At 49.3% G+C, this 25901-nt stretch overlaps 3 protein-coding genes across 6 annotated transcripts; 2 read left to right on the top strand and 1 right to left on the bottom strand.

The window, feature by feature from the left end:
• The first annotated feature begins 5 nt into the window (after positions 1–5).
• rfwd3 (ring finger and WD repeat domain 3) lies at positions 6–9009 on the top strand. Of its 3 annotated transcripts, none has more exons than XM_067234588.1 (13): positions 6–153; positions 1337–1667; positions 2115–2362; positions 2494–2591; positions 2733–2936; positions 3634–3725; positions 3983–4097; positions 5460–5682; positions 6024–6174; positions 6658–6834; positions 7125–7339; positions 7603–7820; positions 8101–9009. In XM_067234588.1, exons 2-13 carry the CDS (start codon positions 1363–1365, stop codon positions 8242–8244), a joined length of 2190 nt encoding a protein of 729 aa, XP_067090689.1. In that variant the 5' UTR covers positions 6–153; positions 1337–1362; the 3' UTR covers positions 8245–9009. The 3 variants fall into 3 exon arrangements, with proteins under 3 accessions (XP_067090689.1, XP_067090688.1, XP_067090690.1); XM_067234587.1 differs by having other exon boundaries at positions 2482–2591; XM_067234589.1 differs by lacking the exons at positions 6–153; positions 1337–1667; positions 2115–2362 and having other exon boundaries at positions 2546–2591; positions 2701–2936.
• Positions 9010–12386: 3377 nt separating this feature from the next.
• lrrc10 (leucine rich repeat containing 10) lies at positions 12387–13199 on the bottom strand. The gene has a single exon (XM_067235481.1). It carries the CDS (start codon positions 13197–13199, stop codon positions 12387–12389), a length of 813 nt encoding a protein of 270 aa, XP_067091582.1.
• Positions 13200–15719: 2520 nt separating this feature from the next.
• Positions 15720–25868, top strand: cnot2 (CCR4-NOT transcription complex, subunit 2). Of its 2 annotated transcripts, none has more exons than XM_067235154.1 (15): positions 15720–15765; positions 16810–16941; positions 17158–17230; positions 17949–18096; positions 18341–18613; positions 19379–19443; positions 19854–19979; positions 20161–20285; positions 20468–20582; positions 20854–21010; positions 21156–21217; positions 21323–21372; positions 23121–23221; positions 24210–24354; positions 24614–25868. In XM_067235154.1, exons 2-15 carry the CDS (start codon positions 16822–16824, stop codon positions 24698–24700), a joined length of 1647 nt encoding a protein of 548 aa, XP_067091255.1. In that variant the 5' UTR covers positions 15720–15765; positions 16810–16821; the 3' UTR covers positions 24701–25868. The 2 variants fall into 2 exon arrangements, with proteins under 2 accessions (XP_067091255.1, XP_067091254.1); XM_067235153.1 differs by having other exon boundaries at positions 24210–24360.
• Positions 25869–25901: the final 33 nt, after the last annotated feature.

The following is a 25901-nucleotide window of genomic DNA, read 5'->3' as shown; positions in this document are numbered from 1 at the left end:
AATGACCTGAACCAGCAAACACGATGACACTGGAAGGAAAGCGATGAACTAGCAATCACAATAAACCAGTTTGTCAGTTCATTTAACACGCTGGCTAAACCATGTAGTGGGTCATGGCATTATATGGAATTTGACTGAAACGCCTATTTCCAAGTAAGCAGCTCTAGCTTGTATGCTAACCTTCGCTTTCAGAAGCCTTATTCACAGCACTAACGTTGCTAGCTAGCTAGACTAGCTAGCTGTACTGGTCTAATAGCTGTCTAGGTTAACAGGTAGCTAGTTAGCGTCAAGCTTGCCAGTTATTGTCAGAGTATCAAGCTAAGTTTTTTTTCAGCAAAGGCTTGAAGGTGCACATAGAAGGCTCGATAACTAGTTAGATTAGTTAGTAGTGCATCAGCTAGCTACGATTTCCACAACATTCAGCATGAATTTAAGGCCATATGCTAGTGCCATGACAGCTAGCACTAACCCTAGCCTACACAGTACCAACAGTGGTGCTAGCTAGATAGAGTTGGTAGACGGTAAATAGCTACCTGACTATACATGTGAATTGCATTTCCCTCCGGTAACGTCGTTAACCTAACTAAATACAAATACGACACAATGCCCACATGGTGTGGATTGTTTTTATCCTGACAAATTACTGTTGCATCTAGCTAGAACACAGTATCTAGACTTGCTAGCTAGTTGGTAAGCTATCCTACGTTGCCAAACAATTTCATTGACATTTTGCTAGTTTAATATGAAACGTTGTCTAGCTAGTTAAGTAAGTACTGTGCCAGCTTATTAGTGATGTTATTTGTTTTGCGATCACGTTCTGATTTGCATCAAACCTTGCTAGTTCTGGCCACTGTGTTGTGGATAGTAGTAGGAAGCAAGCCAAATGATCTCGCTAGCTAATTTTCTCATTACACCAGTAATATAGTGCAAGTTCTACCACAGTTCAGCATTTCCCCCAAAACACTACATTTTATTAATTTAACAGCTTATTTTTCCCAAAGCGACGTACAAATCGTAAATAGAAAGTACAGCAGAATATCAGCTGAGCCTTGATATTCTGGCTAACCCTACTGCATACTCCGACCACCGAAATACTGTTGGAAGAATCTGTCTATGTTAAACGTACCCCAGAGCTGCGCCCAGTAACCGCATGGCTCTGTCTTTTGATTACCATCCTCAGTATCCACCAAACCAGTAACCACATGGCTCTGTCTTTTGATTACCATCCTCAGTATCCACCAAACCAGTAACCGCATGGCTCTGTCTTTTGATTACCATCCTCAGTATCCACCAAACCAGTAACCACATGGCTCTGTCTTTTGATTACCATCCTCAGTATCCACCAAACCAGACCATCGTGTGATGGAGCTCATGGAGGCCATGGAAGTTGACTTCCAGCTGCAGGGCTCCAGTAGGCAGACCGACGCAGCCGTCCTGCCGCGGGTCCAGTCACCTGCTGCAGCACCAGAGCAGGACCAGGCCCCCATCATCATCCCCGACTCTGGCAGCAGCACGGATGTCGAGGATGAGGACGAGAGAGACGCTGCTGTCCGTGACCCACCCCGGCTACTGACCACCTGGGCTTTCAGCCGAAGAGCAGAAGGGGGCCTGGCAGCCCGAGCCACTGCGTCAGCCAGCCAGGGAGTGAGGACACACAGGAGAGCCAGGTACTGGATGACTGGAGCTCAGAACGACTGGAACTCAGCGCATGTTTGCTCTGTTGACCAGCCTTGAGCACTGCTACAAGCTAGGGGTGTAACGATTCTCAAAATCCATGGTTCAGTTCAGACCACTTTTTTTAAATCCATGTTGAGCAAATTTTACTGGCCCTGGTCTTAACCAATCATTCGATCATGACTGGATCAAAATAGTCATGTGACACACTCCATTGGAAGACAATAAAATTGTTGATGTGTTATATTTACTAAACTTCCGGAACCGCGACACGGGACCGTGAACGTGTGGAGGTCGACCAATCACCGGTCTTGGTTTCAGAATGGCCACACCCCTTTCACAAGCACAAGCTGTTTGTGATTATGTATGCTGGCGTCTACATCAACTAGGCAACGTCAACCAGGTCTCTTCAAACCTTTACCTTGTGTGTGTTTCTGAAGGCCTGGTCTCAGAGTCCACTACCCCAGCCAGACCACTGCTCCTTCCGGCCGCTTCAGGGACTTCCTACTACGAGTCCCAGCAGCCAGTGCGGCGGAGCCTGACTCGGGAAGCACGACGGAGATCAGCGAATCAGAAGATGAGGCGGAGCCTCCGGCGCCGACGGAGCCTCCAGATCCCACGTTACCCACAAGCCCCCGTCTACCCCCCTCCGTCGCTGCCACCCCTCCACAGGAGCCCAGCCACGCAGGTACACACACCTTACTGCATACACTGAAGGTTTTCCAGAGGCCCCTTGGGTCGAATGCTTGTCAAATATATGTCAGTGTAGAGAGTTACATGCCACAGTTCATCCTGTCATCCCCACAGCTGCAAACACAGTGTTTACACTGTCCTCTCTGCTGGCAGTGGAAGAGAGGGCAGAGGAAGAGAGGACCGAGGCAGAGAGGGCAGAGGCTAGAGGTCAAGTATCTTCTGAGGTAAGACGATCTGGAATATCCATGAAGGTCCAACGTCCTCTACTACAGGGCTTTGTCACAGGACAAACATCAAAGTACAGTACATCAAGTTGAATGTGTCTTTGTTAAGTATCAGAAGTTTTCTCAATGTCCGGTGTCCAGTCTTTGCTAGCTCCGCTGGCTGTGGTGGGGGCTCCCCCGAGGCAGGAGGGAGAGGGGGAGGGGGAGACCTGCTCCATCTGCTTTGAGCCCTGGACAACAGCCGGGGACCACCGCCTGGCTACGCTGCGCTGCGGACATCTCTTCGGCAAAACCTGCATCGAGCGCTGGGTGAAGAGCCAAGGCCAGGAGGCCAAGTGTCCTCAGGTCAGGAGCTGGGTGGAGGAGGGGCTTGGAGGAGGAGGAGGGGCTGGGAGGAGGAGGAGGGGCTGGGAGGAGGACGGTCTGGGAGGAGGAGGAGGGGCTGGGAGGAGGAGGAGGGGCTGAGAGGAGGGGCTGGGAGGAGGAGGACGGTCTGGGAGGAGGAGGAGGGGCTGGGAGGAGGGGCTGGGAGGAGGAGGACGGTCTGGGAGGAGGGGCTGGGAGGAGGAGGAGGGGCTTCGAGGAGGGGCTGGGAGGAGGGGCTGGGAGGAGGAGGACGGTCTGGGAGGAGGGGCTGGGAGGAGGGGCTGGGAGGAGGAGGAGGGGCTTCGAGGAGGGGCTGGGAGGAGGAGGACGGTCTGGGAGGAGGGGCTGGGAGGAGGAGGAGGGGCAGAGCTAGGAGGTGGAGGGGTTGGGTCTTGGAAGCTCTGCAGACGAGCGGGGGGTCTGGAGGTTGGTGACCTGGCAAGATAGCAGCAGTTACAATCTTCAATTTAAATAATCCTCCTGAAGTAATTTGGAACCAAAATGAACAGCATACCCCAAAATATGTTAAATACGACCTTAAACTATAAACTAAAATGTAATCAACTACTCAATGTTAAACCCAAGTTACTTAAAGCAGATAAACATCTGTGACTTGGCACGGTTAACACCCGCTGACTGTGTACCGAAATGAAAAGACTCTGCTGTGTTTCTGCAGTGCAACAAGAAGGCCAAGCGGTCAGACATCGTGCTGCTGTACGCGCACAAGCTGAGAGCGCTGGACAACACTGAGCAGGAGGGGATGAAGAAGTACGTAGCTGCTCCGCACTAGCCCGCTGGGTTTCACTCCTCCCGTGTAGCCGTGAGAAGAAATGGGATTTCCTGTTTGCTCGTGTTACAATCAGCTGTTACATTATCATCTGTTCATATATTCTGACTTATTAGCCATTCATAAATATGTGCTCCTCCTGTAGCCTACTGTGTGCTGATAACAGCCACAGTTCTATGATATAGGATCCACCTGTCTATAATAACAAACACCTGTTGGCTGTGTGTTGCGTGGTTAGGTCTCTGGAACAGGAGCAGTCCCGGCGGAGGAAGGCGGAGCTGGAATCAGCTCAGTTCCGTCTGCAGCTGCAGGTTGTGACGGACGAGAACGGAAAACTACGCAGGCAGCTGCAGGTAGGTCACCTGACCCCTGTTCACCTCACCTCCCTGTTCACCTCACCTCACCTCCCTGTTCACCTCACCTGACCCCTGTTCACCTCACCTGACCCCTGTTCACCTCACCTGACCCCTGTTCACCTCACCTGACCTCCCTGTTCACCTCACCTGACCCCTGTTCACCTCACCTGACCCCTGGTTCACCTCACCTGACCCCTGTTCACCTCACCTGACCCCTGTTCACCTCACCTGACCTCCCTGTTCACCTCACCTGACCCCTGTTCACCTCACCTGACCCCTGTTCACCTCACCTGACCCCTGTTCACCTCACCTGACCTCCCTGTTCACCTCACCTGACCCCTGTTCACCTCACCTGACCCCTGGTTCACCTCACCTGACCCCTGTTCACCTCACCTGACCCCTGTTCACCTCACCTGACCTCCCTGTTCACCTCACCTGACCTCCCTGTTCACCTCACCTGACCCCTGTTCACCTCACCTGACCTCCCTGTTCACCTCACCTGACCCCTGTTCACCTCACCTGACCTCCTTGTTCACCTCACCTGACCTCCCTGTTCACCTCACCTGACCCCTGTTCACCTCACCTGACCCCTGTTCACCTCACCTGACCTCCCTGTTCACCTCACCTGACCCCTGTTCACCTCACCTGACCCCTGGTTCACCTCACCTGACCCCTGTTCACCTCACCTGACCCCTGTTCACCTCACCTGACCCCTGTTCACCTCACCTGACCTCCCTGTTCACCTCACCTGACCCCTGTTCACCTCACCTGACCCCTGGTTCACCTCACCTGACCCCTGTTCACCTCACCTGACCCCTGTTCACCTCACCTGACCCCTGTTCACCTCACCTGACCTCCCTGTTCACCTCACCTGACCTCCCTGTTCACCTCACCTGACCCCTGTTCACCTCACCTGACCCCTGTTCACCTCACCTGACCTCCCTGTTCACCTCACCTGACCCCTGTTCACCTCACCTGACCTCCCTGTTCACCTCACCTGACCTCCCTGTTCACCTCACCTGACCCCTGTTCACCTCACCTGACCTCCCTGTTCACCTCACCTGACCCCTGTTCACCTCACCTGACCCCTGTTCACCTCACCTGACCCCTGTTCACCTCACCTGACCTCCCTGTTCACCTCACCTGACCTCCCTGTTCACCTCACCTGACCTCCCTGTTCACCTCACCTCCCTGTTCACCTCACCTGACCCCTGGTTCACCTGTTGCAGAACCTCACTCTCCACTCTACCAGTACCATGGAGCGTGGAGACTGTCATCATTCCTGACATGGTCTCCCATGCTGTCCTAAAGGTCCTTCCACAGAAACATCTCCTGGTTCCTCTGTCCTGCCTCCTTTAGGAGCTGAGGACCCTGATGGCCCAGACAGGAGGCCGGGCCTCCCAGCCCCACGGGGCCTCCCTCCAGGGCCAGAGGCAGGACGGCAGCCAGGGAGGCCACCACTACGTGTTCTCTAAGGCCGTGCTGGTTTCCCAGGCGGGGGGGTGCAGGGTCCTGTCCTACTGTGAGCCCCTCAGCTGCCTGCTGGCCTCGCAGCCCTCCCCCCAGGCCACCCTGGTCCCTGGTGAGCCTGTCTGGACCGCCACCCCATAACCAAACTTCACTGAGGAATGATGCGTCTAGGTGTTGGAAAATGGAGTGTAATCTGTGACATCAAAACACTTTCGCTTCATGAGTTACCGTTAAAGCTGCATTATGATTTATTGAATTTTACATTGTTAGTTTTCATGGATGTGAAAATATTTCTGAAGGCGTGTTTTCGAAACATCTGGGAACTGGGTGTGAATGAACTGGAATGCACTCCAGGACATGAAAGGGATATTTCAGAACTGAATCAACCCTAACTGATCATCTGTCCTCTCTCTCACTGCTCTCTCTCGCCCCCTCCCTCCCCTCCTCCCTCAGGATGCGGGGTTAAGAAGGTTAGCACAGTCACCATGAAGGCCTGCCAGTATGTACCCATCCACATCAAGCAGATCCGAGGCCTGGCCTTCAACAATCAGGCCGACAGCCTACTGCTCTCTGCTGCCCTGGACAACACCATCAAACTAACCAGGTAGCTAGCTCAGGACAATCCATCAAACTAACCAGGTAGCTAGCTCAGGACAATCCATCAAACTAACCAGGTAGCTAGCTCAGGACAATCCATCAAACTAACCAGGTAGCTAGCTCAGGACAACCCATCAAACTAACCAGGTAGCTAGCTCAGGACAACCCATCAAACTAACCAGGTAGCTAGCTCAGGACACCATCAAACTAACCAGGTAGCTAGCTCAGGACACCATCAAACTAACCAGGTAGCTAGCTCAGGACAACCCATCAAAGTAACCATGAAGTTTTCCCTGGACAACAACTTTAAGGTGACCAGCTAGCTCTGTAAATATAGAGTGGCTTGTTGTTACACAGGATGCATTTTGTGGCAGCACAACGTCCAACAGTCAGATGGGTCGTAAGGAACAACTTTGACCATTATTCAGCTGGGAGACCATCTGTATAGACCCTGTCTGTAGTGGCTAACATGCTAATGCTAACCCTCCAGCCTAATCACCAACACGGTGGTGCAGACATACAACACAGGCAAGCCGGTGTGGAGCTGCTGCTGGTGCCTGGACAACAGCACCTACGTGTACGCAGGCCTGAGTAACGGCTCTGTGCTGGTGTACGACACCAGAGACACCAGCACACACGTGCACGAGCTGCAGCCCCTACGCTCCAGGTCAGACTCACACACAGATCATATACTGTACACACACACACACACACACAAATCATATACTGTACACACACACACACACACAGATCATATACTGCACACACACACACAGACGGTTATGTAGCATTCAGGGGAAACCCAGATGGAGCTCTTTGACCCCTCCCTCACCCCTCACCCCTCCCTCCCTCATTCCCTCACCCCTCCCTCATTCCCTCACCCCTCCCTCCCTCACCCCTCCCTCCCTCACCCCTCCCTCACCCACCCCTCCCTCCCTCACCCCTCCCTCCCCACAGGTGTCCCGTTGCATCCCTGTCCTACGTGCCTCGTGCTGCCTCTAGCTCTTTCCCCTGTGGAGGCCTGATCGCCGGCTCCCTGGAGGGGGGCTGCTTCTGGGAGCAGCTGGACGGGACCACCTACCGACCACACCTGTTGCCCCTGGAGACCGGCGGCTGTACAGACATCCAGGTGGAGGCCGAGAGCAGACACTGTCTGGTCACCTACAGGCCAGGTCAGTAGAGGGAGGACCACGGTGTGGAGCATGGGGGGGTGCAGCTTTGTGGTTAGTGTTTGGCCAGATCAAAAGGTTGCAGGTACAAATCCCTCCCTATACTGTTTGTCGCTTTGGGGAAAAAATTGCTAAATGAATAAGTTGTTATTAAGTTGATTATTTAAGCAATCCTGTAGGAGGATCAAGCATGTCTGAAACCAGCTGCAGTGAAAGGTGAGTCCTATGACCTGTCTCTTCACCTGTGTCTGTGCTGGTCTCCCCAGGGCGCTCCAGCGCGTACCTGCGCTGCGTTCTGATGGAGCTGGCCCGGACCCCCCAGCTGGACTCGGCCCAGGAGCCCAGCTGCTCCTGCTACCCCGTCCAGACCTTCAACGCCGGCGCCTCCTGCAAGCTGCTGACCAAGAACGCCGTGTTCAGGAGCCCGGCGGGGGGGGGCTCCTCCCTGGTGTGTGCAGGAGATGAGGCCTCCAGCTCCACCATGGTAGGAGATCATGAATGTGTTCTGAACAAGGGGTGCTAGCGGGGGGGCAGGAAATGAGTGCACATATAGACACTTAACTAACAGCATTGATCAAATATACGTGATTATAAAAAGTGTGTGTGTGTGGAGGGGGGGGGGGGGGGGGGGGGAGATTTTGCAGTTTTCAGAAAGTGTCTGATGCATGCCCCCACCCATGTATAATGAAACCTGTGCCTCTGATCCCGTCCCGCCCCTTCCCGTCCCGCCCCTTCCTGTCCCGCCCCTTCCCGTCGGTCTCCAGGTGTGGGATGCCAGCAGCGGCGCCCTGGTCCAGAAGCTCCCGGCAGACCTGCCTGTGCTGGACATCTGCCCGTTCGAGGTGAACCAGGACAGCTACCTGGCCTCGCTCACAGAGAAGATGCTGAAGATTTACAAGTGGGAGTGACAGAGAAGAACAGGAAGTTGGAAGAACACACAGGAAGTAGGAAGGACACACAAACAAACCAGCATTCATCCAGTGTACGATTTAAGCCATTGTTTTGTATGAATGACATTCATTTGTACAGTCTCATCCTGTCCCAAAGAGACTAGGAGCACAACAAAGCAGAGATATTATTGTTTGGGTCAGACTTCCTAGTGGTTATTGTACTCTGCTGTCAGCAGGTAACTGGAGTGCCTGAACGGATATGCCACTGTCTTAAATGTTTACATTAAACTGTTTTCATCAGACGGAAGCATATTGAACCGTAGAGAAGATGATGGTGTTCCTGAACAGTAGTAAAGGGCTCAAAATGCCACAACAGATTTGACAGGAATATACAGCTGCAGTCGCTAGGCCTTGTGTGTGGATAGATTTAGAAGACCTGGTCTCTGCAGACCTGGATCTGGTCTCTTCAGACCTGGTCTCTGCAGACCTGGATCTGGTCTCTTCAGACCTGGTCTCTGCAGACCTGGACAGTGCTTTGTCTTCTCGTGGCTGTTGGTCTGGTTGGAGTCAAGAATCCCTGAGCACGGTAACATCCCATATTCAGATCAATGCAGTTTTATCAGCAGACAAGACCTCAGTGATGGACCGTGTGTTAGAAAGATGGGCTGGTTTTGTCTTTTTATTTTCTCTACTTTGTTTCCAAAGGAAATTGCATAAGTGCATATGTATATATTTCACTCTTACTATTGTGTACTATTTTAAAATTTAATAAAAATTCGTATTCAATGTTTTCTGTGTGAGTAATGATTGTGATATGTTTAACAATTCTGTAATCATAATTAAGTGAATAATAGGCTACCATCTTGTCTTTTTCTCAATGGGATCCCCAGTCTAGAATTTGTGCATCTATGCCGGAGGATACTAACAACGAGCACGCCGACGTATTCAAGAACGTCTCGAACTGAAGCTGGTTTTCTTCAACTTCAGGTCTTTCCTGATGGCTCCAAGGACACCCTGTCTGGTAAAGCAGGCGCTGAGATTTACAAACAGGTGTTGTACCAAAATCTGTGACCTATTGAAAACATAAATTAATGTTCGTAAAAATTTAACTGATCAAGTGACCATGGAAACAGCGGGATAGCATGCCTCTGCTACGTTGGACCGTTCTCGCCTTTACAAACAGGTGTTGTACCAAAATCTGTGACATATTGAAAACATAAATTAAATTAATGTTCGTTAAAATTTAACTGGGCAAGTGACCATGCAAACAGCGGGATAGCATGCCTCTGCTACGCGTTGGATAGCATGCCTCCGCTACGCGTTGGACCGTTCTCGCCTCGCCGTCGTCCGCTATCCGTCCATTAGCCTGACTCGTTCATCTGTTTTGGATGAATGGCTTTGAAGGTTTGAATCCTTTCAAACTCAAGCTAAAATGGCTAGGTTAGCAAAACTTACCTACCCTTCCTTTAATGGCCAGCTCTGCCACGCTCGCAGACGGTGTTGTACCGAAATCGGTGAGCTTTCGAAGACTGACCAGGGCTCGCTGTTCTAATGGCTTGCCAATGTTAGAGTTAGAGGGAGGGTTCGAACATTTGCTGAACAGTACGGCAAGCCTGAACAACAAAATCAATTGTCTTCAGACCTGATCAAAATACAAAACTAATTATATTAATTATGCTATCTCTTTATCATATGGTACACGTTATGGGGCGCCGTTTGTAAAAGGTTGCACGTCCGTTATTCCTGCTCAGTTTTCGCACATTTAGCACAAATAAATGCATCAGAATTTTCAATGGTCACTTTTTTAAACATTTAGGGAGAAATTCATCTAAATCCATGTCATAACTTATTTAGAGCCATGTTCTTCAGTATGCAAAATAATATTTTATAGAACTGTTAAATTTAATGTAAATGTTTAATGTAAATGTTCAATGTAACTGGTAAATGTTTAATGTAAATGTAAATGTGAAATGTAAAATCTAAATGTGTTAAATTCACACATTTAGCATAAATTCACACATTTAGCATAAATTCACACATTTAGCTAGCCACGCCCCTCTTTTCTGGATTTACATACATTTGCACTGGCACCAATTACTGTTAGATGTTGTTTTATATGGCATCATGGTCCTGGGGAAATAGGTTTCGTCCTGTGGTCCTATAGGTTTAGTATACTCTATTGTTTATTTTGTATTTATTTAGGAGGTTTATTACATTACATGTTTGCTTGTCATAGGTGTAAACTTGTTCTGAGTACTTATATGTCATATTATTGCCTTCTGAGTAGCCTACTTATATGTCATGTTATGCCAGGTTGCTTTGCGTTATCTTGTCCTAAGAATTTCAGTGCCCAGACTGACCCTGTGTTGGTCTGTGCATCTCGAACTTGAAACTCTGTTTCGTTTTTAGTATGTACAACCATATGTAATTGAAAATGACAAAATACACTTGACTTGAATAGTAGCCTAACAACAGTTGTATATTGCCACCAACTGAGTTTGCGCATTGCCTCTTACATTAAGGGATGTTGGCAGTGAAACCAAATTGCGCACAATACTGAGGCAACGCAAACGCAGCGCAAGTGAAGTTCACAAAGCTCCAAGCCAGACAGCCAGCCAGCCTGATATTACTGTATTTATTTGTCTGCACCCCTTTTTATTTCCTACAGTATTGCAATTGTGACCACCAACTTCATACCAATAACTAACTAGCTAACCAACATTGTATTTGATAGTAGCTCGCACGTGGTTTCCAGAAAAATCCAGAAAAGAGGGGCGTGGCTAGCTAAATGTGTGAATTTATGCTAAATGTGTGAATTTAACACATTTAGATTTAACATTTACATTTAACATTTACATTAAATTCAACAGTTCTATAAAATATTATTTTATTATTTTGCATACTGCAGAACATTGCTCTAAATAAGTTATGACATGTATTTAGATGAATTTCTCCCTAAATGTTTAAAAAAGTGACCGTTGAAAATTCTGATGCATTTATTTGTGCTAAATGTGTGAAAACTGAGCAGGAATAACGGACGTGCAACCTTTTACAAACGGCGCCCCATAACACGTTTGTTCAATGACGTGACGACTGAATAGTAACATAGGCTACAGTATGTCCAGTTAAGGCTGGTGTGTTCTTACCAACATAGGTCAAAACACATAGTTGAATCTGTTATGGGTTTACACTTTGAACAATCCTTTACCTCACACACTTCCCAGCCCTGTCAAGTTCAATGGACAGGACTATATCAGATCAGTCATGAACATCCTTACGTTGAACTGGAGACAAAGTTATCGGCGCCTAAACATATTTAGCTGTGGCAGTGCTTTTGGGTTGAGGAAGACGCATCGTCAAGCTTGTTTGTTGGCAAAGTTTGAACGGCTGGCCAGTACTCGGTGTTATTAACATATTCAGCGGCCTTCCATTTCAATGAATCCTGACTTCAAAGTCAGACATTATTTCTTTATACAGTGACTGTGATCCGAATTAGTGCGTGTGAAACGATGTTTTTAAGAGAGAGAGAGAGAAAAGGAATCTGTAGCCTACTGCATGTGAGGTCAGATCCTTATTCCGTTGGCAGTGGTATTAAAAGCCATTAGAGGTCTTTAATCAAGTCTCGGACCGCAGTCTGTCAGATGAATTATGCAGTGATCTGGATGAGGAGGGCAAATGGATGGCGGCAGCCATGAATCACATAGATTAATGATCTCATTGGTGTTGGCCCTGTCAGGTACACACATTTTTCCAGACAGAAGTTTATGAAATATTACATTTTTAAACAATGTGCGGGTGATTGAAAACAGACCCACAGACCAATTTAACAATGTGTTTTTTACATTTCTACAACGTTTATTTCAAACGAACAGATCAACAGTGTAATAATAAGAACTCCGTTGCACATGTTTGACCGTACTCAGGAGGTCTGTGTTGTCTGTGACAGAAACCCAAACGTAACAGCTGGTGGCTTGGCCATCTCTGTAAGTCCACATCATTGAGTTGACCATATTTGGAACCAAACATCATCAGGCCCAACTGCTTGTGTAACATGCCAAAACAAACGGCCTCTCCACTGAGTTCTCCACATCCCGGGGCACCAACGGGCCTTGCCACAACTCAAAGTCAGACTCTAATGCCATTCACATCTATAACAACTGTTACCGTTCGTCTCCTAGTAGTGCCTGAGCCTCAGCTGGAATTTCCTCCACTTTGGAGCCCTCCTCCTCCTCTTCATCATCAGAGCTGTCCGCCCAGCGGCCCACCCTCCTGGCTCCTTCTCCCACCACCGGTGCGTTTACGCAAGGGTTGTGGTCGTAGATGACCAGCTTCAGGTTCTGCAGGTGCGCTAGGCCCGGGAAACGACGGATCTTGTTCCGATCCACGTCGATCACGGCGAGAAAGTGCATGGCCAGCAACACAGGGGGGAACTCGTTCAGCTGGTTTCCGGCTAGCCAGATGCTACGTAGCTCCGCTAGCCCGCCCAGCTCCTTAGGCAGGCTGCGCAGCTGGTTGTAGCCGAAGTGAAGAGTCTTGAGGTTGGGGAGGTCGCAGATCACTCGGGGGAACTCTGTGAAGCAGTTGGTCTCCAGCCACAACGTGTTGAGCTCCTTCATCTGCCCCAGCTCTCTGGGAAGTCTGTAGAGCCTGTTGTTGCCCAGGTAGAGGATGTTCAGCTGGGGGAGTCGGCACACGGCCGACGGCAGCTCCTCGAAGCAGTTGAAGTCGAGCGCCAGCAGCTGCAGCTTCCTGAGGGCGTGCAGGTCGGCAGGTAAGCTGCTCAGGTGGTTCCCGCTCAGGTACAGCTTCACCAGCTCGTTAAACACACAGGCTGACACGGGGAGGCGGCGGAGCTGCCGGCTGCTGAGGTCGAGCGTCCGGTCCAGGGGCATCTCCTTCAGGTCCCCGACTAGGAACTTCTGGCAGCGTTCTGAGGGAATGAAAGCCACCACTCCTCGAATGACATTCCCCATGTTGTCACCTGTGACAGCTTCTCGGTCCCCTGCGCCTCAGGTCAGTGGGACACGAGGGGGAAGCAGACAGAGGAACATGACGGAGGTCATGATGAAACTCTCAGTTGGTACATTCCTTGTTTTCCTTGATCATAAAAAAAGATTTCTTGAAGCAAAAAAATTACAGACGAATGTCAGGCAACACTGCAAATCCTTTTTAACATCGTCAAAACAGACCTGTGTGTGCCTTCCTGAGGGAGTGAAGTCTTTCCCATTAAGGTTTCCATGTTTGCCAATATTTGCCAAATACCAATAATTTCGGCATGGTATTGAGCTCACCTCATGTGCTGAGGGACGTGTAATAGTAGAGATTCTCTTGTTCTTGTTCAGACACCCGCCAGCTCTTGTCTGACTGTGGCTCTGAGCTTCAGCAGGACTCTAACTGCTCTCTCCTCCCAGTTGTGCTTAATGACTTTTCCTCCTTTTCCAAACGTGAGAAGTGGTAGAGAGCGAAAGCGGGGTGGTGGGGGCCGGGAGCAGGACTCACGGATAAGCACAAGAGCTGCCCGGTGATCAAAGACCAGAGGAGGTCATCTACATTCCTCCCTTCTCCTCACTCTGCCCTGCGTCAAAGCCCCTATCACTGACACTCAAGTGGGCTTCTGCAAAAAAAACACAAAAATAAACATATGACCAGAAATGAGTAACTGTTAGCAGAGGCTGTTGCAGTGTTGCTTCATGGCTGAAGCCTTTCCAGTGTGCCTGTGAGTGTGTTAGTCAAGCTGAAACAAACTGAAACAGTGGTAAATCATTGGGTGGTTTGAAATGTTTGCCAGAGGCAGTGGAAAATGACGTCCCAGCCTTCTCCAAAAGTGACGAGGCGTGTCAGGGGGCTGTGAATGCCAACACAGGGCTGTGCTTTGTCAACCTCACGTGAAGGAGTCCAGCCTTCACATGTAGACTGTGGGTGCTGTGTGTGAGCGTGAAGGAGTCCAGCCTTCACATGTAGACTGGGGGTGCTGTGTGTGAGCGTGAAGGAGTCCAGCCTTCACATGTAGACTGGGGGTGCTGTGTGTGAGCGTGAAGGAGTCCAGCCTTCACATGTAGACTGGGGGTGCTGTGTGTGAGCGTGAAGGATTGTGGGATTTGCAGAAGGTCTGAACAACTGACCAGTGGATAAAGTGTCCTGCTTATCTGTGTACTTCCTCATTCCTCGATCCCAGGGTATTATTCCATGGTGGGCTGGGTAAAAAAAAAAAAAAGATTGAGCTTCAATTAATGACACCATATGGACACTGCGTTCTCTAAAACTAGATTTAATCAGTGTAGATTATTCTTGTGAGTAATGGCTTACTTCTTACATCACGTCTCGTCATCACATTGCTGGCTTGCACATTATGAAGGCAGCTGCAGCTGAAGATGTATTTTGGTGACCTGCCAATAAAAAAAAAAGGTATGTCACATATATCTCACACATAGCTAGGACACTCTGAGGTGTGACGTCTGTGTTATCAGGTGTACTTTCATTAGGGCTATTTTCTAACCAGATACAGGGCAGGAATTTCCCATCCCTTATCGGTGTTGCACGAGTGTTGGGTGCACAGTAGCAAGTATACTGGTTACTGATAGACTGTTTTTAGCATCTCCCTCTCTCCCTGTCTCTCTGTCTCGCTCTCTCCCTCTCTCTCGCTCTCTCCCTCCCTCTCTCTCCCTCTCTCTCCCTCCTCTCTCTCTCTCTCTCTCTCTCTCCCTCTCCCTCTCTCTCTCTCCCTCTCTCTTTGTCTCCCTCTCTCTCCCTCCTCTCCCTCTCCCTGTCTCGCTCTCTCCCTCTCTCCCTCTCTCTCTCTCTCCATCTGGGGGCCTCTGGCAGGCTGATGCTTGTTGCCTGAAGAGAGGAAAATGAGTTATGATGACACTGATCATTGTCCATCCATGGAAACAATGAAGAAAACCACCCCTGCCTCATCATCACCTAGGACATGTAATATTTAGTTATGTAAAATGTGTAACTTATACTAAATTGTTTTCTTAAACTTTTGTTGTGGATTAAGTCCACTCACACTAAAAGAGTGCTGTTTTATATTTTACTATATTACCTAGTCCTTCCTATCCTACCTTATATTTAATCATATTCAGCAGTTCTGTCTCTATCATAAAATAAGACAGTGAGAGGACAACCAAAGTGTGGTAGTTTGTCCAGTGATGGACATTCGGTTATGGTTTTGGGATGTTTGCCTTTAATTATTATTCGATGTACAGTATTGGTATAATCTATTAAAAATGTATTTTATGATAATTGGCCATACAACCACCTTCCCTCTTTATTTATAAGTGTTTTTAGTTGGTCTTGCAAACAGTTATGAGAAACACTTTTCTTTTTTTCTTCATTAATATATATATATTTTATTTTACAAAAGCAACGATGGTGAGCGTTATTGTTAGCTGTGCAGTTCGTTCAGTTTGTGAAGGGAAATGGGTAGGAAGCATAGGAGGTTAGGGTGAGGTCAGAGGGTAAAGGACTATTCACCCAGGATTCTCGATTGTACACAGCCATCTTGGATCTAAGAGGAGAAGGGAAGTTAATGCGGTGATTGCCTTTTTATTTATTTTTCACCCTATATAAAACGTTCGGTACCACTAAAACTATATCGCTTCAACACGCGTTTCTTAGTAGTCCTTGCTCGTTGGTTCTGATGTGTTTTGGATGACTTTACGGATTTTAATTCGAGCCGTCACCTGTCTCTGTTTTGTTTGACTGTAGGAGCTGCTACAGTACTTCGTGCTACTAGACTAGTAACATTAGCTGGCTTACATCTCAGACCTAAAGAGGAGGGACGGGAAAGTGTGGACGGAGCTGGTTTGGAGGCATCGCAGGCCCAACCTGCACGCCGCTCGTTACATTTAGTAGCAGTCAGCTGGCCGAACCGAAGCTTGTTTAGTTGCAGGAGGCACCCCTTGGTGATGCTAGCGTGTTGTAGCTATTATAGCTACGGTAGCATAGCTAGCTGGAAATCATCCTCACAAATGACATTTAGGCTAGCTAGCATCGACCATTCGTAAATGTAGGGTATAAACAATCTGGAATAGGTGAATTGCAGGATCTTGCTTGCTAGTTAGCCCACTTGCTTACTGCTTAGGCAAGGCTACTGTAGCTATTTGTAGTTGCATACAAATGTACTTATCAAAAGGGGTCCAGTTACACGTCGCGAATGTTTACAATGCGTTGCGGCAGCATGCATTATGAATTACCAGCAGGCTTCTTAGCGTAGTGTGATAATAGAAGTTAGGGGAAGGTATTTAGAATGGATCATACATTGCTGCTAAAGGACCATTACCAAGACAGGAATTTGTGTCATCTGGACTCATCCTTAGCCCTGTGTGTTCCTACTTGCGTCATTAATGAGAGCTGACCAGATGCCTGATCCATCAATTTATCTTGTGAGCATGTCTGTGTATGTACATCAGTGTGACTGGGTTAGTGTGTGTGTGCTCATGGATGAGAGGAGACTGAATTAGCTGAACCTGTGTGTGGACTTCTTGCAACACGGACCTGCATGTCTTGGTTCTGAGCTGTCAAGTCGTGGAGCATCAGTGTTGTTGTGTCATTCTCATTTTGTGTCTCCGACCACAGGTGACAAACGGCATGTACGGTGGTACGTTAGAGAAGTTTGTAGAGATCGTAGAGGTGGTGGACACTGACTTTCCAGATGAGAGTATGTACTACAGCCAACCGTCGATGTTCCCACATCGGTCGGACAAAGATGTGAGTTCCCTCCACTGTATCTGACCTGAAGAGACACCTGCTCTCTGCTGTCACTAAGATTCACTCCATCATTAACACTTACACTGTGCATGCTTTGTTAGCATTCGGTTGGAGAAGGGTAAGACACCGATCTGTGACCGGGCTGTTTGGGAGGAAGTGACACGTGTTGCGGCGCTGTGGCTGACATCTCCCTCTGTGTCTGTCTGTCTCCTCCAGATGTTGTCGTCGCCTTCGTCTTCGTCGTCGGGACAGCTGTCCCAGCTGGGTGCCAGTCTTTACGGTCCACAGAGTGAGTCCTGCCCTCACCTCCGCTCTGCCAGTCTGCCCTCACCTCCGCTCTGCCAGTCTGCCCTCACCTCTGCTCTGCCAGTCTGCCCTCACCTCCGCTCTGCCAGTCTGCCCTCACCTCCGCTCTGCCAGTCTGCCCTCACCTCCTCTCTGCCAGTCTGCCCTCACCTCCGCTCTGCCAGTCTGCCCTCACCTCCGCTCTGCCAGTCTGCCCTCACCTCTAGGGGGAGTCTAGGGGAGCGGACTTGGTCACATGACGAAACTCGTTATCCACTTACCTTGTAGTTGAGCGTTGCAGTTGAAAGTTTTTTTGTAGTTTTGAGTAATTTCGGATCAGTTATATTTATGCCTTTTATTTACAGTACGTGTTTTATCTTTCTCTACTGTTAATTGTTGCACCAACCTATCAAAACAAATTCCTTTTACGTGTAAACTTACTTGGCAATAAACCGGATTCTGATAAGGAACTTTAAGTTGATCAAATGTTTGATAGAGGTGCATAAAGTGTGTTGAGTGCTAAAGATAACTGGAGACACATAACACTTAAACAGAACTCCAAACACTGTCAGTTGTAAGTCCTGATCTAGAGGATCCAGCGTCGAACAGAGGGGTCAGTTCAAGCTGTATAGCAGCAGGACATACGTGTCAGTACAAGGATATAGGGGTTTGTTTGAAACTTGCTATCAGAGCTGAATGTTGACTCCTCTCTGGTGTTGCAGGTGCACTGGGCTTCTCCATAAGAGGCCTGGGAAACAACACGCCCCAGCTAACCCGCAGCCTCACACAAAGCACCCAGCTGCAGAGCCACATCCCCCCCACCACCGGGGGGCCCACCATGTCCCTTCACACCCCTCCATCGCCAAGCAGGTGTGTGTGAACCGGACGCTGCTCGTTTCGTGTGTGTTTGTATGTGTTGGAAGGTAATCTGAGGGAGAGAGTGAGTGTGAACCAGAACTGTCCACCCCGCTTAATCAGCCATAAGGACCATCAGGGTGTGTCAGCATGATCACCAAGTTTACAACAGCAGCCACACTGCTGCACGATCGCTCACTAGCAGCATGAAGACCCCTCTGAGAGGAAGGCTTGAGGAGGTAACTGAGTGTGTCTGCAGGGGCTCCTTGCCGATGAACACGAGGAACATGCTGAACCACGGCCAGGTGGGCCAGAACATCGCCCTCAGTGGCCAGGTGGGCCAGAACATCGCCCTGAGTGGCCAGGTGGGCCAGAACATCGCCCTGAGTGGCCAGGTGGGCCAGAACATCGCCCTCAGTGGCAGAAGCAGCAGCATGGGGAGTTCCGGCCTGGGCAGCCCCAGTCGCTGCTCGCCCAGCATCATCTGCATGCCCAAGCAGCAGCCGGCGCGCCAGCCCTTCACCATCAACAGGTGAGCTAGTCCTGAACCATCACCAGGTGAGCTAGTACTGAACCAGCACCAGGTGAGCTAGTCCTGAACCAGCACCAGGTGAGCTAGTACTGAACCAGCACCAGGTGAGCTAGTCCTGAACCAGCACCAGGTGAGCTAGTACTGAACCAGCACCAGGTGAGCTAGTACTGAACCAGCACCAGGTGAGCTAGTCCTGAACCAGCACCAGGTGAGATAGTACTGAACCATCACCAGGTGAGCTAGTACTGAACCAGCACCAGGTGAGCTAGTACTGAACCATCACCAGGTGAGCTAGTCCTGAACCAGCACCAAGTGAGCTAGTCCTGAACCATCACCAGGTGAGCTAGTACTGAACCAGCACCAGGTGAGCTAGTACTGAACCAGCACCAGGTGAGCTAGTTTTGAACCATCACCATGTGAGCTAGTACTGAACCATCACCAGGTGAGCTAGTCCTGAACCATCACCAGGTGAGTTAGTCCTGAACCATCACCAGGTGAGCTAGTCCTGAACCATCACCAGGTGAGCTAGTCCTGAACCATCACCAGGTGAGCTAGTCCTGAACCCTTAAGAGGTGCTTCAGGACAGTTGTGGTCGTTACAGGTAGATAAGGTAACAGTAGCCCACTGACCATCAAACGGATCATCTGGTTATGTAGATGTAACGTGTTGTAGCAGACGTTCCTATGGATATGGATAAACATGGATTAACGAAGTGTCCTCTGCTGGATAAACATGGAATGACGATATCTCTTCTGCTGTCTGCAGCATGTCGGGGTTTGGAATGAACCGGAACCAGGCGTTCGGGATGAACAACATCTTCAACGGCACAGGTTAGCGGTCCTGCTACCGTGTGAAGGAGTGGACTCGGAGCTGTCTCCTGGCAGCCAGTCTCACCTGTGTCTCCACGTGTCACCTGTCTGTCTCCACATGTCTCACCTGTCTGTCTCCACGTGTCTCACCTGTCTGTCTCCACGTGTCTCACCTGCCTGTCTCCACGTGTCTCACCTGCCTGTCTCCACGTGTCTCACCTGCCTGTCTCCACGTGTCTCACCTGTCTGTCTCCACGTGTCTCACCTGTCTGTCTCCACGTGTCTCACCTGTCTGTCTCTACGTGTCTCACCTGCCTGTCTCCACGTGTCTCACCTGTCTGTCTCCACGTGTCTCACCTGTCTGTCTCCACGTGTCTCACCTGTCTGTCTCCACGTGTCTCACCTGTCTGTCTCCACGTCTCCCCCCTCAGACGGCAGCGAGAATGTGACTGGGCTGGACCTGTCCGACTTCCCAGCGCTGGCAGACAGGAGCCGGAGGGAGGGTGGAGGAAACCCCACACCGCTACTCAACCCCCTGGCTGGGAGGGCTCCCTACGGTGAGCCTGCTCCTCCTCCACACCAGCGGCTCCCAACCCTGGTCCTCAGGGACCCCCCTGTCCTGAATGTTCTAGATGTTTCCCTGCCCCAACACACCGGATCATAATGAATGGGTGGTTCTCAAGCTCAGTAGAAGCCAGATTTATTAGAATCTGCTACTGCTTTTTCTTCCCCCTTCAGTCGGCATGGTGACGAAGCCATCGAACGACCAGAATCAGGACTTCTCCATCCACAACGAGGACTTCCCCGCGCTGCCGGGAGCCAACCACAAGGACCCGGCGCTGGGGGGAGACGAGGGCAAAGCTGTGAGTGACGTCACGTGCTGCAGGACAACCCTGGACACGTGCAGTTCACACAGCCAAGAGGCTGACTTCCTCTCATCTTAACTCTCCGATCTCTCCTCCCTCCTTCACTCTCTCCTCCCTCCTTCACTCTCTCCTCCCTCCTTCACTCTCTCCTCCCTCCTTCACTCTCTCTTCTCCTCCAGAACCTGAATTCCACAGGTAAGAACTCATCCAGCATCGATGGACCCAAGTTTCCTGGAGACAAGACGAGCTTGGGCCAGAACAACCAGAGGAAAGGCATCCAGGTGCTGCCGGACGGTGAGACGTCCACCCTGCTGCCGCCAAACACTGTCAACCCTAACTTCATCTGTTCCCACCCTCACCAGGGAACACAGAGTGGGTTTTAGGACCCAGTTCTTGGCTGGTCTGTCCCTGAGAAACTGTCCCTGAGAGGCCGTGTCCCTGAGAGGCTGTGGAGCCTGGGAGCAGCCTGTGAGCAGCCTGGGAGCAGCCTGGGAGCAGCCTGGGAGCAGCCTGGGAGCAGCTGTGGTGTGTGCTGGTTTCCTGACTGCCCCTCCTCCCCCTGCAGGCCGAGTGACCAACATCCCCTCGGGGATGGTGACGGACCAGTTTGGGATGATCGGCCTGCTGACGTTCATCCGAGCGGCGGAGACGGACCCTGGCATGGTGCACCTGGCCCTGGGCAGCGACCTGACCACCCTGGGACTCAACCTCAACTCACCTGAGTACGCACGCTCACACAGGCTCACACACACACACTCACACACACTCTTACTGTCCAGAGAACAGCTGTTTACAGTTGTGGGTGCTGGCAGGGAGGTGTCTTCCTGCTGCAGTGTGAATAAGGAGTGTAATGATCTCCCTCCACAGAAACCTCTACCCCAAGTTTGCTTCCCCGTGGGCATCAGCTCCCTGTCGACCACAAGACATCGGTAACACCACACACACACACGCATGCTCAAACACACACGCATGCTCACACACACACGCACAGTCAAAACCAACATTCAAGTTAACCATGTTTCCATCTCCCCCAGATTTCCATGTTCCCTCGGAGTACCTCACCAACATCCACATCAGGGACAAGGTATGTCTGAGCTGGATATATATAAAGAAAGACGTAATCTGGGTGTGTTTAAAGTAAACAGTAATCTGGGTGTGTATAAAGAAAGAAGTAATCTGGGTGTGTTTAAAGTAAACAGTAATCTGGGTGTGTATAAAGAAAGAAGTAATCTGGGTGTGTTTAAAGTAAACAGTAATCTGGGTGTGTATAAAGTAAACAGTAATCTGGGTGTGTATAAAGAAAGAAGTAATCTGGGTGTGTTTAAAGTAAACAGTAATCTGGGTGTGTATAAAGTAAACAGTAATCTGGGTGTGTATAAAGAAAGAAGTAATCTGGTGTGTATAAAGTAAACAGTAATCTGGGTGTGTTTAAAGTAAACAGTAATCTGGGTGTGTATAAAGAAAGAAGTAATCTGGTGTGTATAAAGTAAGAGGTATTCTGGGTGTGTATAAAGTAAGAGGTATTCTGGGTGTGTATAAAGTAAACAGTAATCTGGGTGTGTTTAAAGTAAGAGGTATTCTGGGTGTGTATAAAGTAAGAGGTATTCTGGGTGTGTATAAAGTAAGAGGTATTCTGGGTGTGTATAAAGTAAACAGTAATCTGGGTGTGTTTAAAGTAAGAGGTATTCTGGGTGTGTATAAAGTAAGAGGTATTCTGGGTGTGTATAAAGTAAACAGTAATCTGGGTGTGTTTAAAGTAAACAGTAATCTGGATGTGTATAAAGAAAGAAGTAATCTGGTGTGTATAAAGTAAACAGTAATCTGGATGTGTATAAAGTAAGAGGTATTCTGGGTGTGTATAAAGTAAACAGTAATCTGGGTGTGTATAAAGTAAGTGGTAATCTGGGTGTGTATAAAGTAAACAGTAATCTGGGTGTGTATAAAGTAAACAGTAATCTGGGTGTGTATAAAGTAAGTGGTAATCTGGGTGTGTATAAAGTAAACAGTAATCTGGATGTGTATAAGGTAAACAGTAATCTGGATGTGTATAAAGTAAACAGCAATCTGGATGTGTATAAAGTAAGAGGTATTCTGGGTGTGTATAAAGTAAACAGTAATCTGGATGTGTATAAAGTAAGTGGTAATCTGGGTGTGTATAAAGTAAACAGTAATCTGGATGTGTATAAAGTAAACAGTAATCTGGATGTGTATAAAGTAAGAGGTATTCTGGGTGTGTATAAAGTAAGTGGTAATCTGGGTGTGTATAAAGTAAGAGGTATTCTGGGTGTGTATAAAGTAAGCGGTAATCTGGGTGTGTATAAAGTAAGAGGTATTCTGGGTGTGTATAAAGTAAGCGGTATTCTGGGTGTGTATAAAGTAAGAGGTATTCTGGGTGTGTATAAAGTAAGTGGTAATCTGGGTGGTTATAAAGTAAGTGGTAATCTGGGTGTGTATAAAGTAAGTGGTAATCTGGGTGTGTATAAAGTAAGTGGTAATCTGGGTGTGTATAAAGTAAGTGGTAATCTGGGTGTGTATAAAGTAAGAGGTATTCTGGGTGTGTATAAAGTAAGCGGTAATCTGGGTGTGTATAAAGTAAGTGGTAATCTGGGTGTGTATAAAGTAAGTGGTAATCTGGGTGTGTATAAAGTAAGTGGTAATCTGGGTGTGTATAAAGTAAGAGGTATTCTGGGTGTGTATAAAGTAAGCGGTAATCTGGGTGTGTATAAAGTAAGTGGTAATCTGGGTGTGTATAAAGTAAGTGGTAATCTGGGTGTGTATAAAGTAAGTGGTAATCTGGGTGTGTATAAAGTAAGTGGTATATTCTCCTGTCAGCTGGCAGCCATCAAGCTGGCTCGGTACGGGGAGGACCTGCTTTTCTACCTGTACTACATGAATGGAGGAGATCTGCTGCAACTGCTGGCGGCCGTGGAGCTGTAAGTATCTCCCTGCCTCTGCCCTCACCTTCACCTGCCTCTGCCCTCATCTTCACCTGCCTCTTCCCTCATCTTCACCTGCCTCTGCCCTCACCTTCACCTGCCTCTGCCCTCACCTTCACCTGCCTCTGCCCTCATCTTCACCTGCCTCTGCCCTCACCTTCACCTGCCTCTGCCCTCATCTTCACCTGGCCTCACCTTCACCTGCCTCTGCCTTCATCTGCCTCTGCCCTCACCTTCACCTGCCTCTGCCCTCATCTTCTCCTGCCTCTGCCCTCACCTTCACCTGCCTCTGCCCTCACCTTCATCTGCCTCTGCCCTCACCTTCACCTGCCTCTGCCCTCATCTGCCTCTGCCCTCACCTGCCTCTGCCCTCATCTTCACCTGCCTCTGCCCTCACCTTCACCTGCCTCTGCCCTCACCTTCACCTGCCTCTGCCCTCATCTTCTCCTGCCTCTGCCCTCATCTTCACCTGCCTCTGCCCTCACCTTCACCTGCCTCTGCCCTCATCTTCTCCTGCCTCTGCCCTCATCTTCTCCTGCCTCTGCCCTCACCTTCACCTGCCTCTGCCCTCACCTTCACCTGCCTCTGCCCTCACCTTCTCCTGCCTCTGCCCTCATCTTCACCTGCCTCTGCCCTCATCTTCACCTGCCTCTGCCCTCACCTTCACCTGCCTCTGCCCTCACCTTCACCTGCCTCTGCCCTTATCTACCGCTGTTCCAGTTACACACACCCAAGAAGGACAGTTGAAAAAAAAAAAACATGATTCTTGTCTTGTAAATGTGTTAGGAAGACAGATTTACAGTAAGACATGATTAATGGTCTGTCTCTCCACGTCCTGTCTCTCCACGTCCTGTCTCTCCACGTCCTGTCTCTCCACGTCCTGTCTCTCCACGTCCTGTCTCTCCACTTCCTGTCTCTCCACTTCCTGTCTCTTCACTTCCTGTCTCTCCACGTCCTGTCTCTCCACTCCCTGTCCCTCCTCCAGCTTCAACCGGGACTGGCGCTACCACAAGGAGGAGCGGGTGTGGATCACGCGGGCACCGGGCATGGAGCCCTCTCTGAAGACCAACGCCTACGAGAGGGGCACATACTACTTCTTCGACTGTCTGAACTGGAGGAAGGTAGCCAAGGTAAAGGTATTGGCTTCAGTATCTGCTTCCCTCACTTGTCACCAACAGTCAACACTTCAGAGGACTTCCACATCCTGTCAGCTCTCACACAGTGACTCCCTCTGTCTCTCTCTCTTCTCCCTCTCTCCCTCCCCCTCTCTGTCTCTCTCCCTCCCTCCTTCTCTCCCCCCCTCTCTCCCTCCCCCTCTCTGTCTCCCTCCCTCCCTCCTCCTCTCCCCCCTCTCTCTCCCTCCCCCCTCTCTCCCTCTCTCTCCGTCAGGAGTTCCACCTGGAGTACGACAAGCTGGAGGAGAGGCCTCATGTGCCCTCCACCTTCAACTACAACCCAGCCCAGCAGGCCTTCTGAGCCCCACCCCCCCCGGGGCCCCGCCCACCTCCCTCCCAGCCTGAGGGGGGCAGGGCCCCAGACGGCTCGTTTTTATTCCTTGAGGATCTTGGCTCATTGACTGCAGAGGAGGTCCCACTGGAACAGAGCCTTTCCTTTCCAAATTATGTGCTGCCCAAATACCCACTTGGTTCCTTTTTATTCTTCGTTTTCATTTTCCTCGTCTAGTTTGGAGTATCTGTGGTAAGTTTACATCTTGGCACCAGAGGCCTGGTGCCGCCAACCCACAACCCACAAACAACACTTGCAGTGACAGGACAAGGGGTATGCCTCGATTTTTTTCCTCCCCCAAAAAGTGTTACACAAAGGACTACCAACCGTTCATGAGAGCGTCAAGGCCGAAGAAATGCAATGTTCATTGTTGCACTATATTTAGTAATAAAAGAACACAAAAATTGTTTGTGATTTTTATGTGAAAACACTCCCCCCGTTTTGTTCTTAGAAAGACGACCAACCTAGTCCCCACGTCTCCTCCTCCTGTACATTCCCTGTCTCGTCAAACAGCCCCTCAGCCCCTCCTCTCTCTTCATGGATGTTTCCTGGCTTCAGTGGACCCAGACTAGAGACTGTGGTGAACGTTCTGTCAGCAGGTGGGCAGCCTGCTGGGCTGAGAGGACCAAGCGTCGTTGTTTAAACACTTTCCACTCTTTGTTACTATTTTGTAATAAATGTGTACATTTTTGTTTTTAATTTTTTTTGGACATCACATAAATAAAGATGTATGTAGGAATGTGTGTATATATGATATATATATATGTCTGTATATATATATATATATATATTACATCTATTTTGGAAAAAGTGCTGCCCATTCTTGCACCTCGTTTTCAGGAGGTGAGTGGGGAAGCAGTGTGGATTAAACAACATTTCTGGATCTGCTGGACCAGGTTTAACGCTTGGCCAAATACAAAGGACAAAACCAGGAGGCCTGACTCCAACCACATACATCCACCCTTCAAACAGCTGTCAGACCGCGGGGACGGAGGAAGAGGCTCTCAAGCTGTTTAAACGGCAGCGTTTCATAGGAAAAGGAAAAACATAATTTGATGACAAAAAAAGAAATTATGATTGACCAATCTTGTATTTTCGGAGGTTCAAAGCTTCTTTGTAATAAAGCAGTCTAGTCTTTCCTGCTCCTCTGTCTTCCTGTCTCCTGGACGTC

The sequence above is a fragment of the Osmerus mordax genome, chromosome 4 (genome assembly GCF_038355195.1).
Source record: "Osmerus mordax isolate fOsmMor3 chromosome 4, fOsmMor3.pri, whole genome shotgun sequence".
Taxonomy (NCBI): domain Eukaryota; kingdom Metazoa; phylum Chordata; class Actinopteri; order Osmeriformes; family Osmeridae; genus Osmerus; species Osmerus mordax.
This window is presented reverse-complemented; position numbering and strand designations above follow the sequence as displayed.

What these genes read in the sequence shown, in the direction of transcription:
- cnot2 (XM_067235153.1), top strand. Translation starts at nt 16,822, where the DNA reads ATGTACGGTGGTACGTTAGAGAAGTTTGTAGAGATCGTAGAGGTGGTG. An exon ending in CTGTCGACCACAAGACATCG is followed by an intron (nt 21,218 to 21,322) that starts GTAACACCACAC and finishes CATCTCCCCCAG; the next exon opens with ATTTCCATGTTCCCTCGGAG. An exon ending in ACATCCACATCAGGGACAAG is followed by an intron (nt 21,373 to 23,120) that starts GTATGTCTGAGC and finishes TTCTCCTGTCAG; the next exon opens with CTGGCAGCCATCAAGCTGGC.
- lrrc10 (XM_067235481.1), bottom strand. Translation starts at nt 13,199, where the DNA reads ATGGGGAATGTCATTCGAGGAGTGGTGGCTTTCATTCCCTCAGAACGC.
- rfwd3 (XM_067234587.1), top strand. Translation starts at nt 1,363, where the DNA reads ATGGAGCTCATGGAGGCCATGGAAGTTGACTTCCAGCTGCAGGGCTCC. An exon ending in ACAGGAGCCCAGCCACGCAG is followed by an intron (nt 2,363 to 2,481) that starts GTACACACACCT and finishes TCATCCCCACAG; the next exon opens with CTGCAAACACAGTGTTTACA. An exon ending in AGGCCTCCAGCTCCACCATG is followed by an intron (nt 7,821 to 8,100) that starts GTAGGAGATCAT and finishes GTCGGTCTCCAG; the next exon opens with GTGTGGGATGCCAGCAGCGG.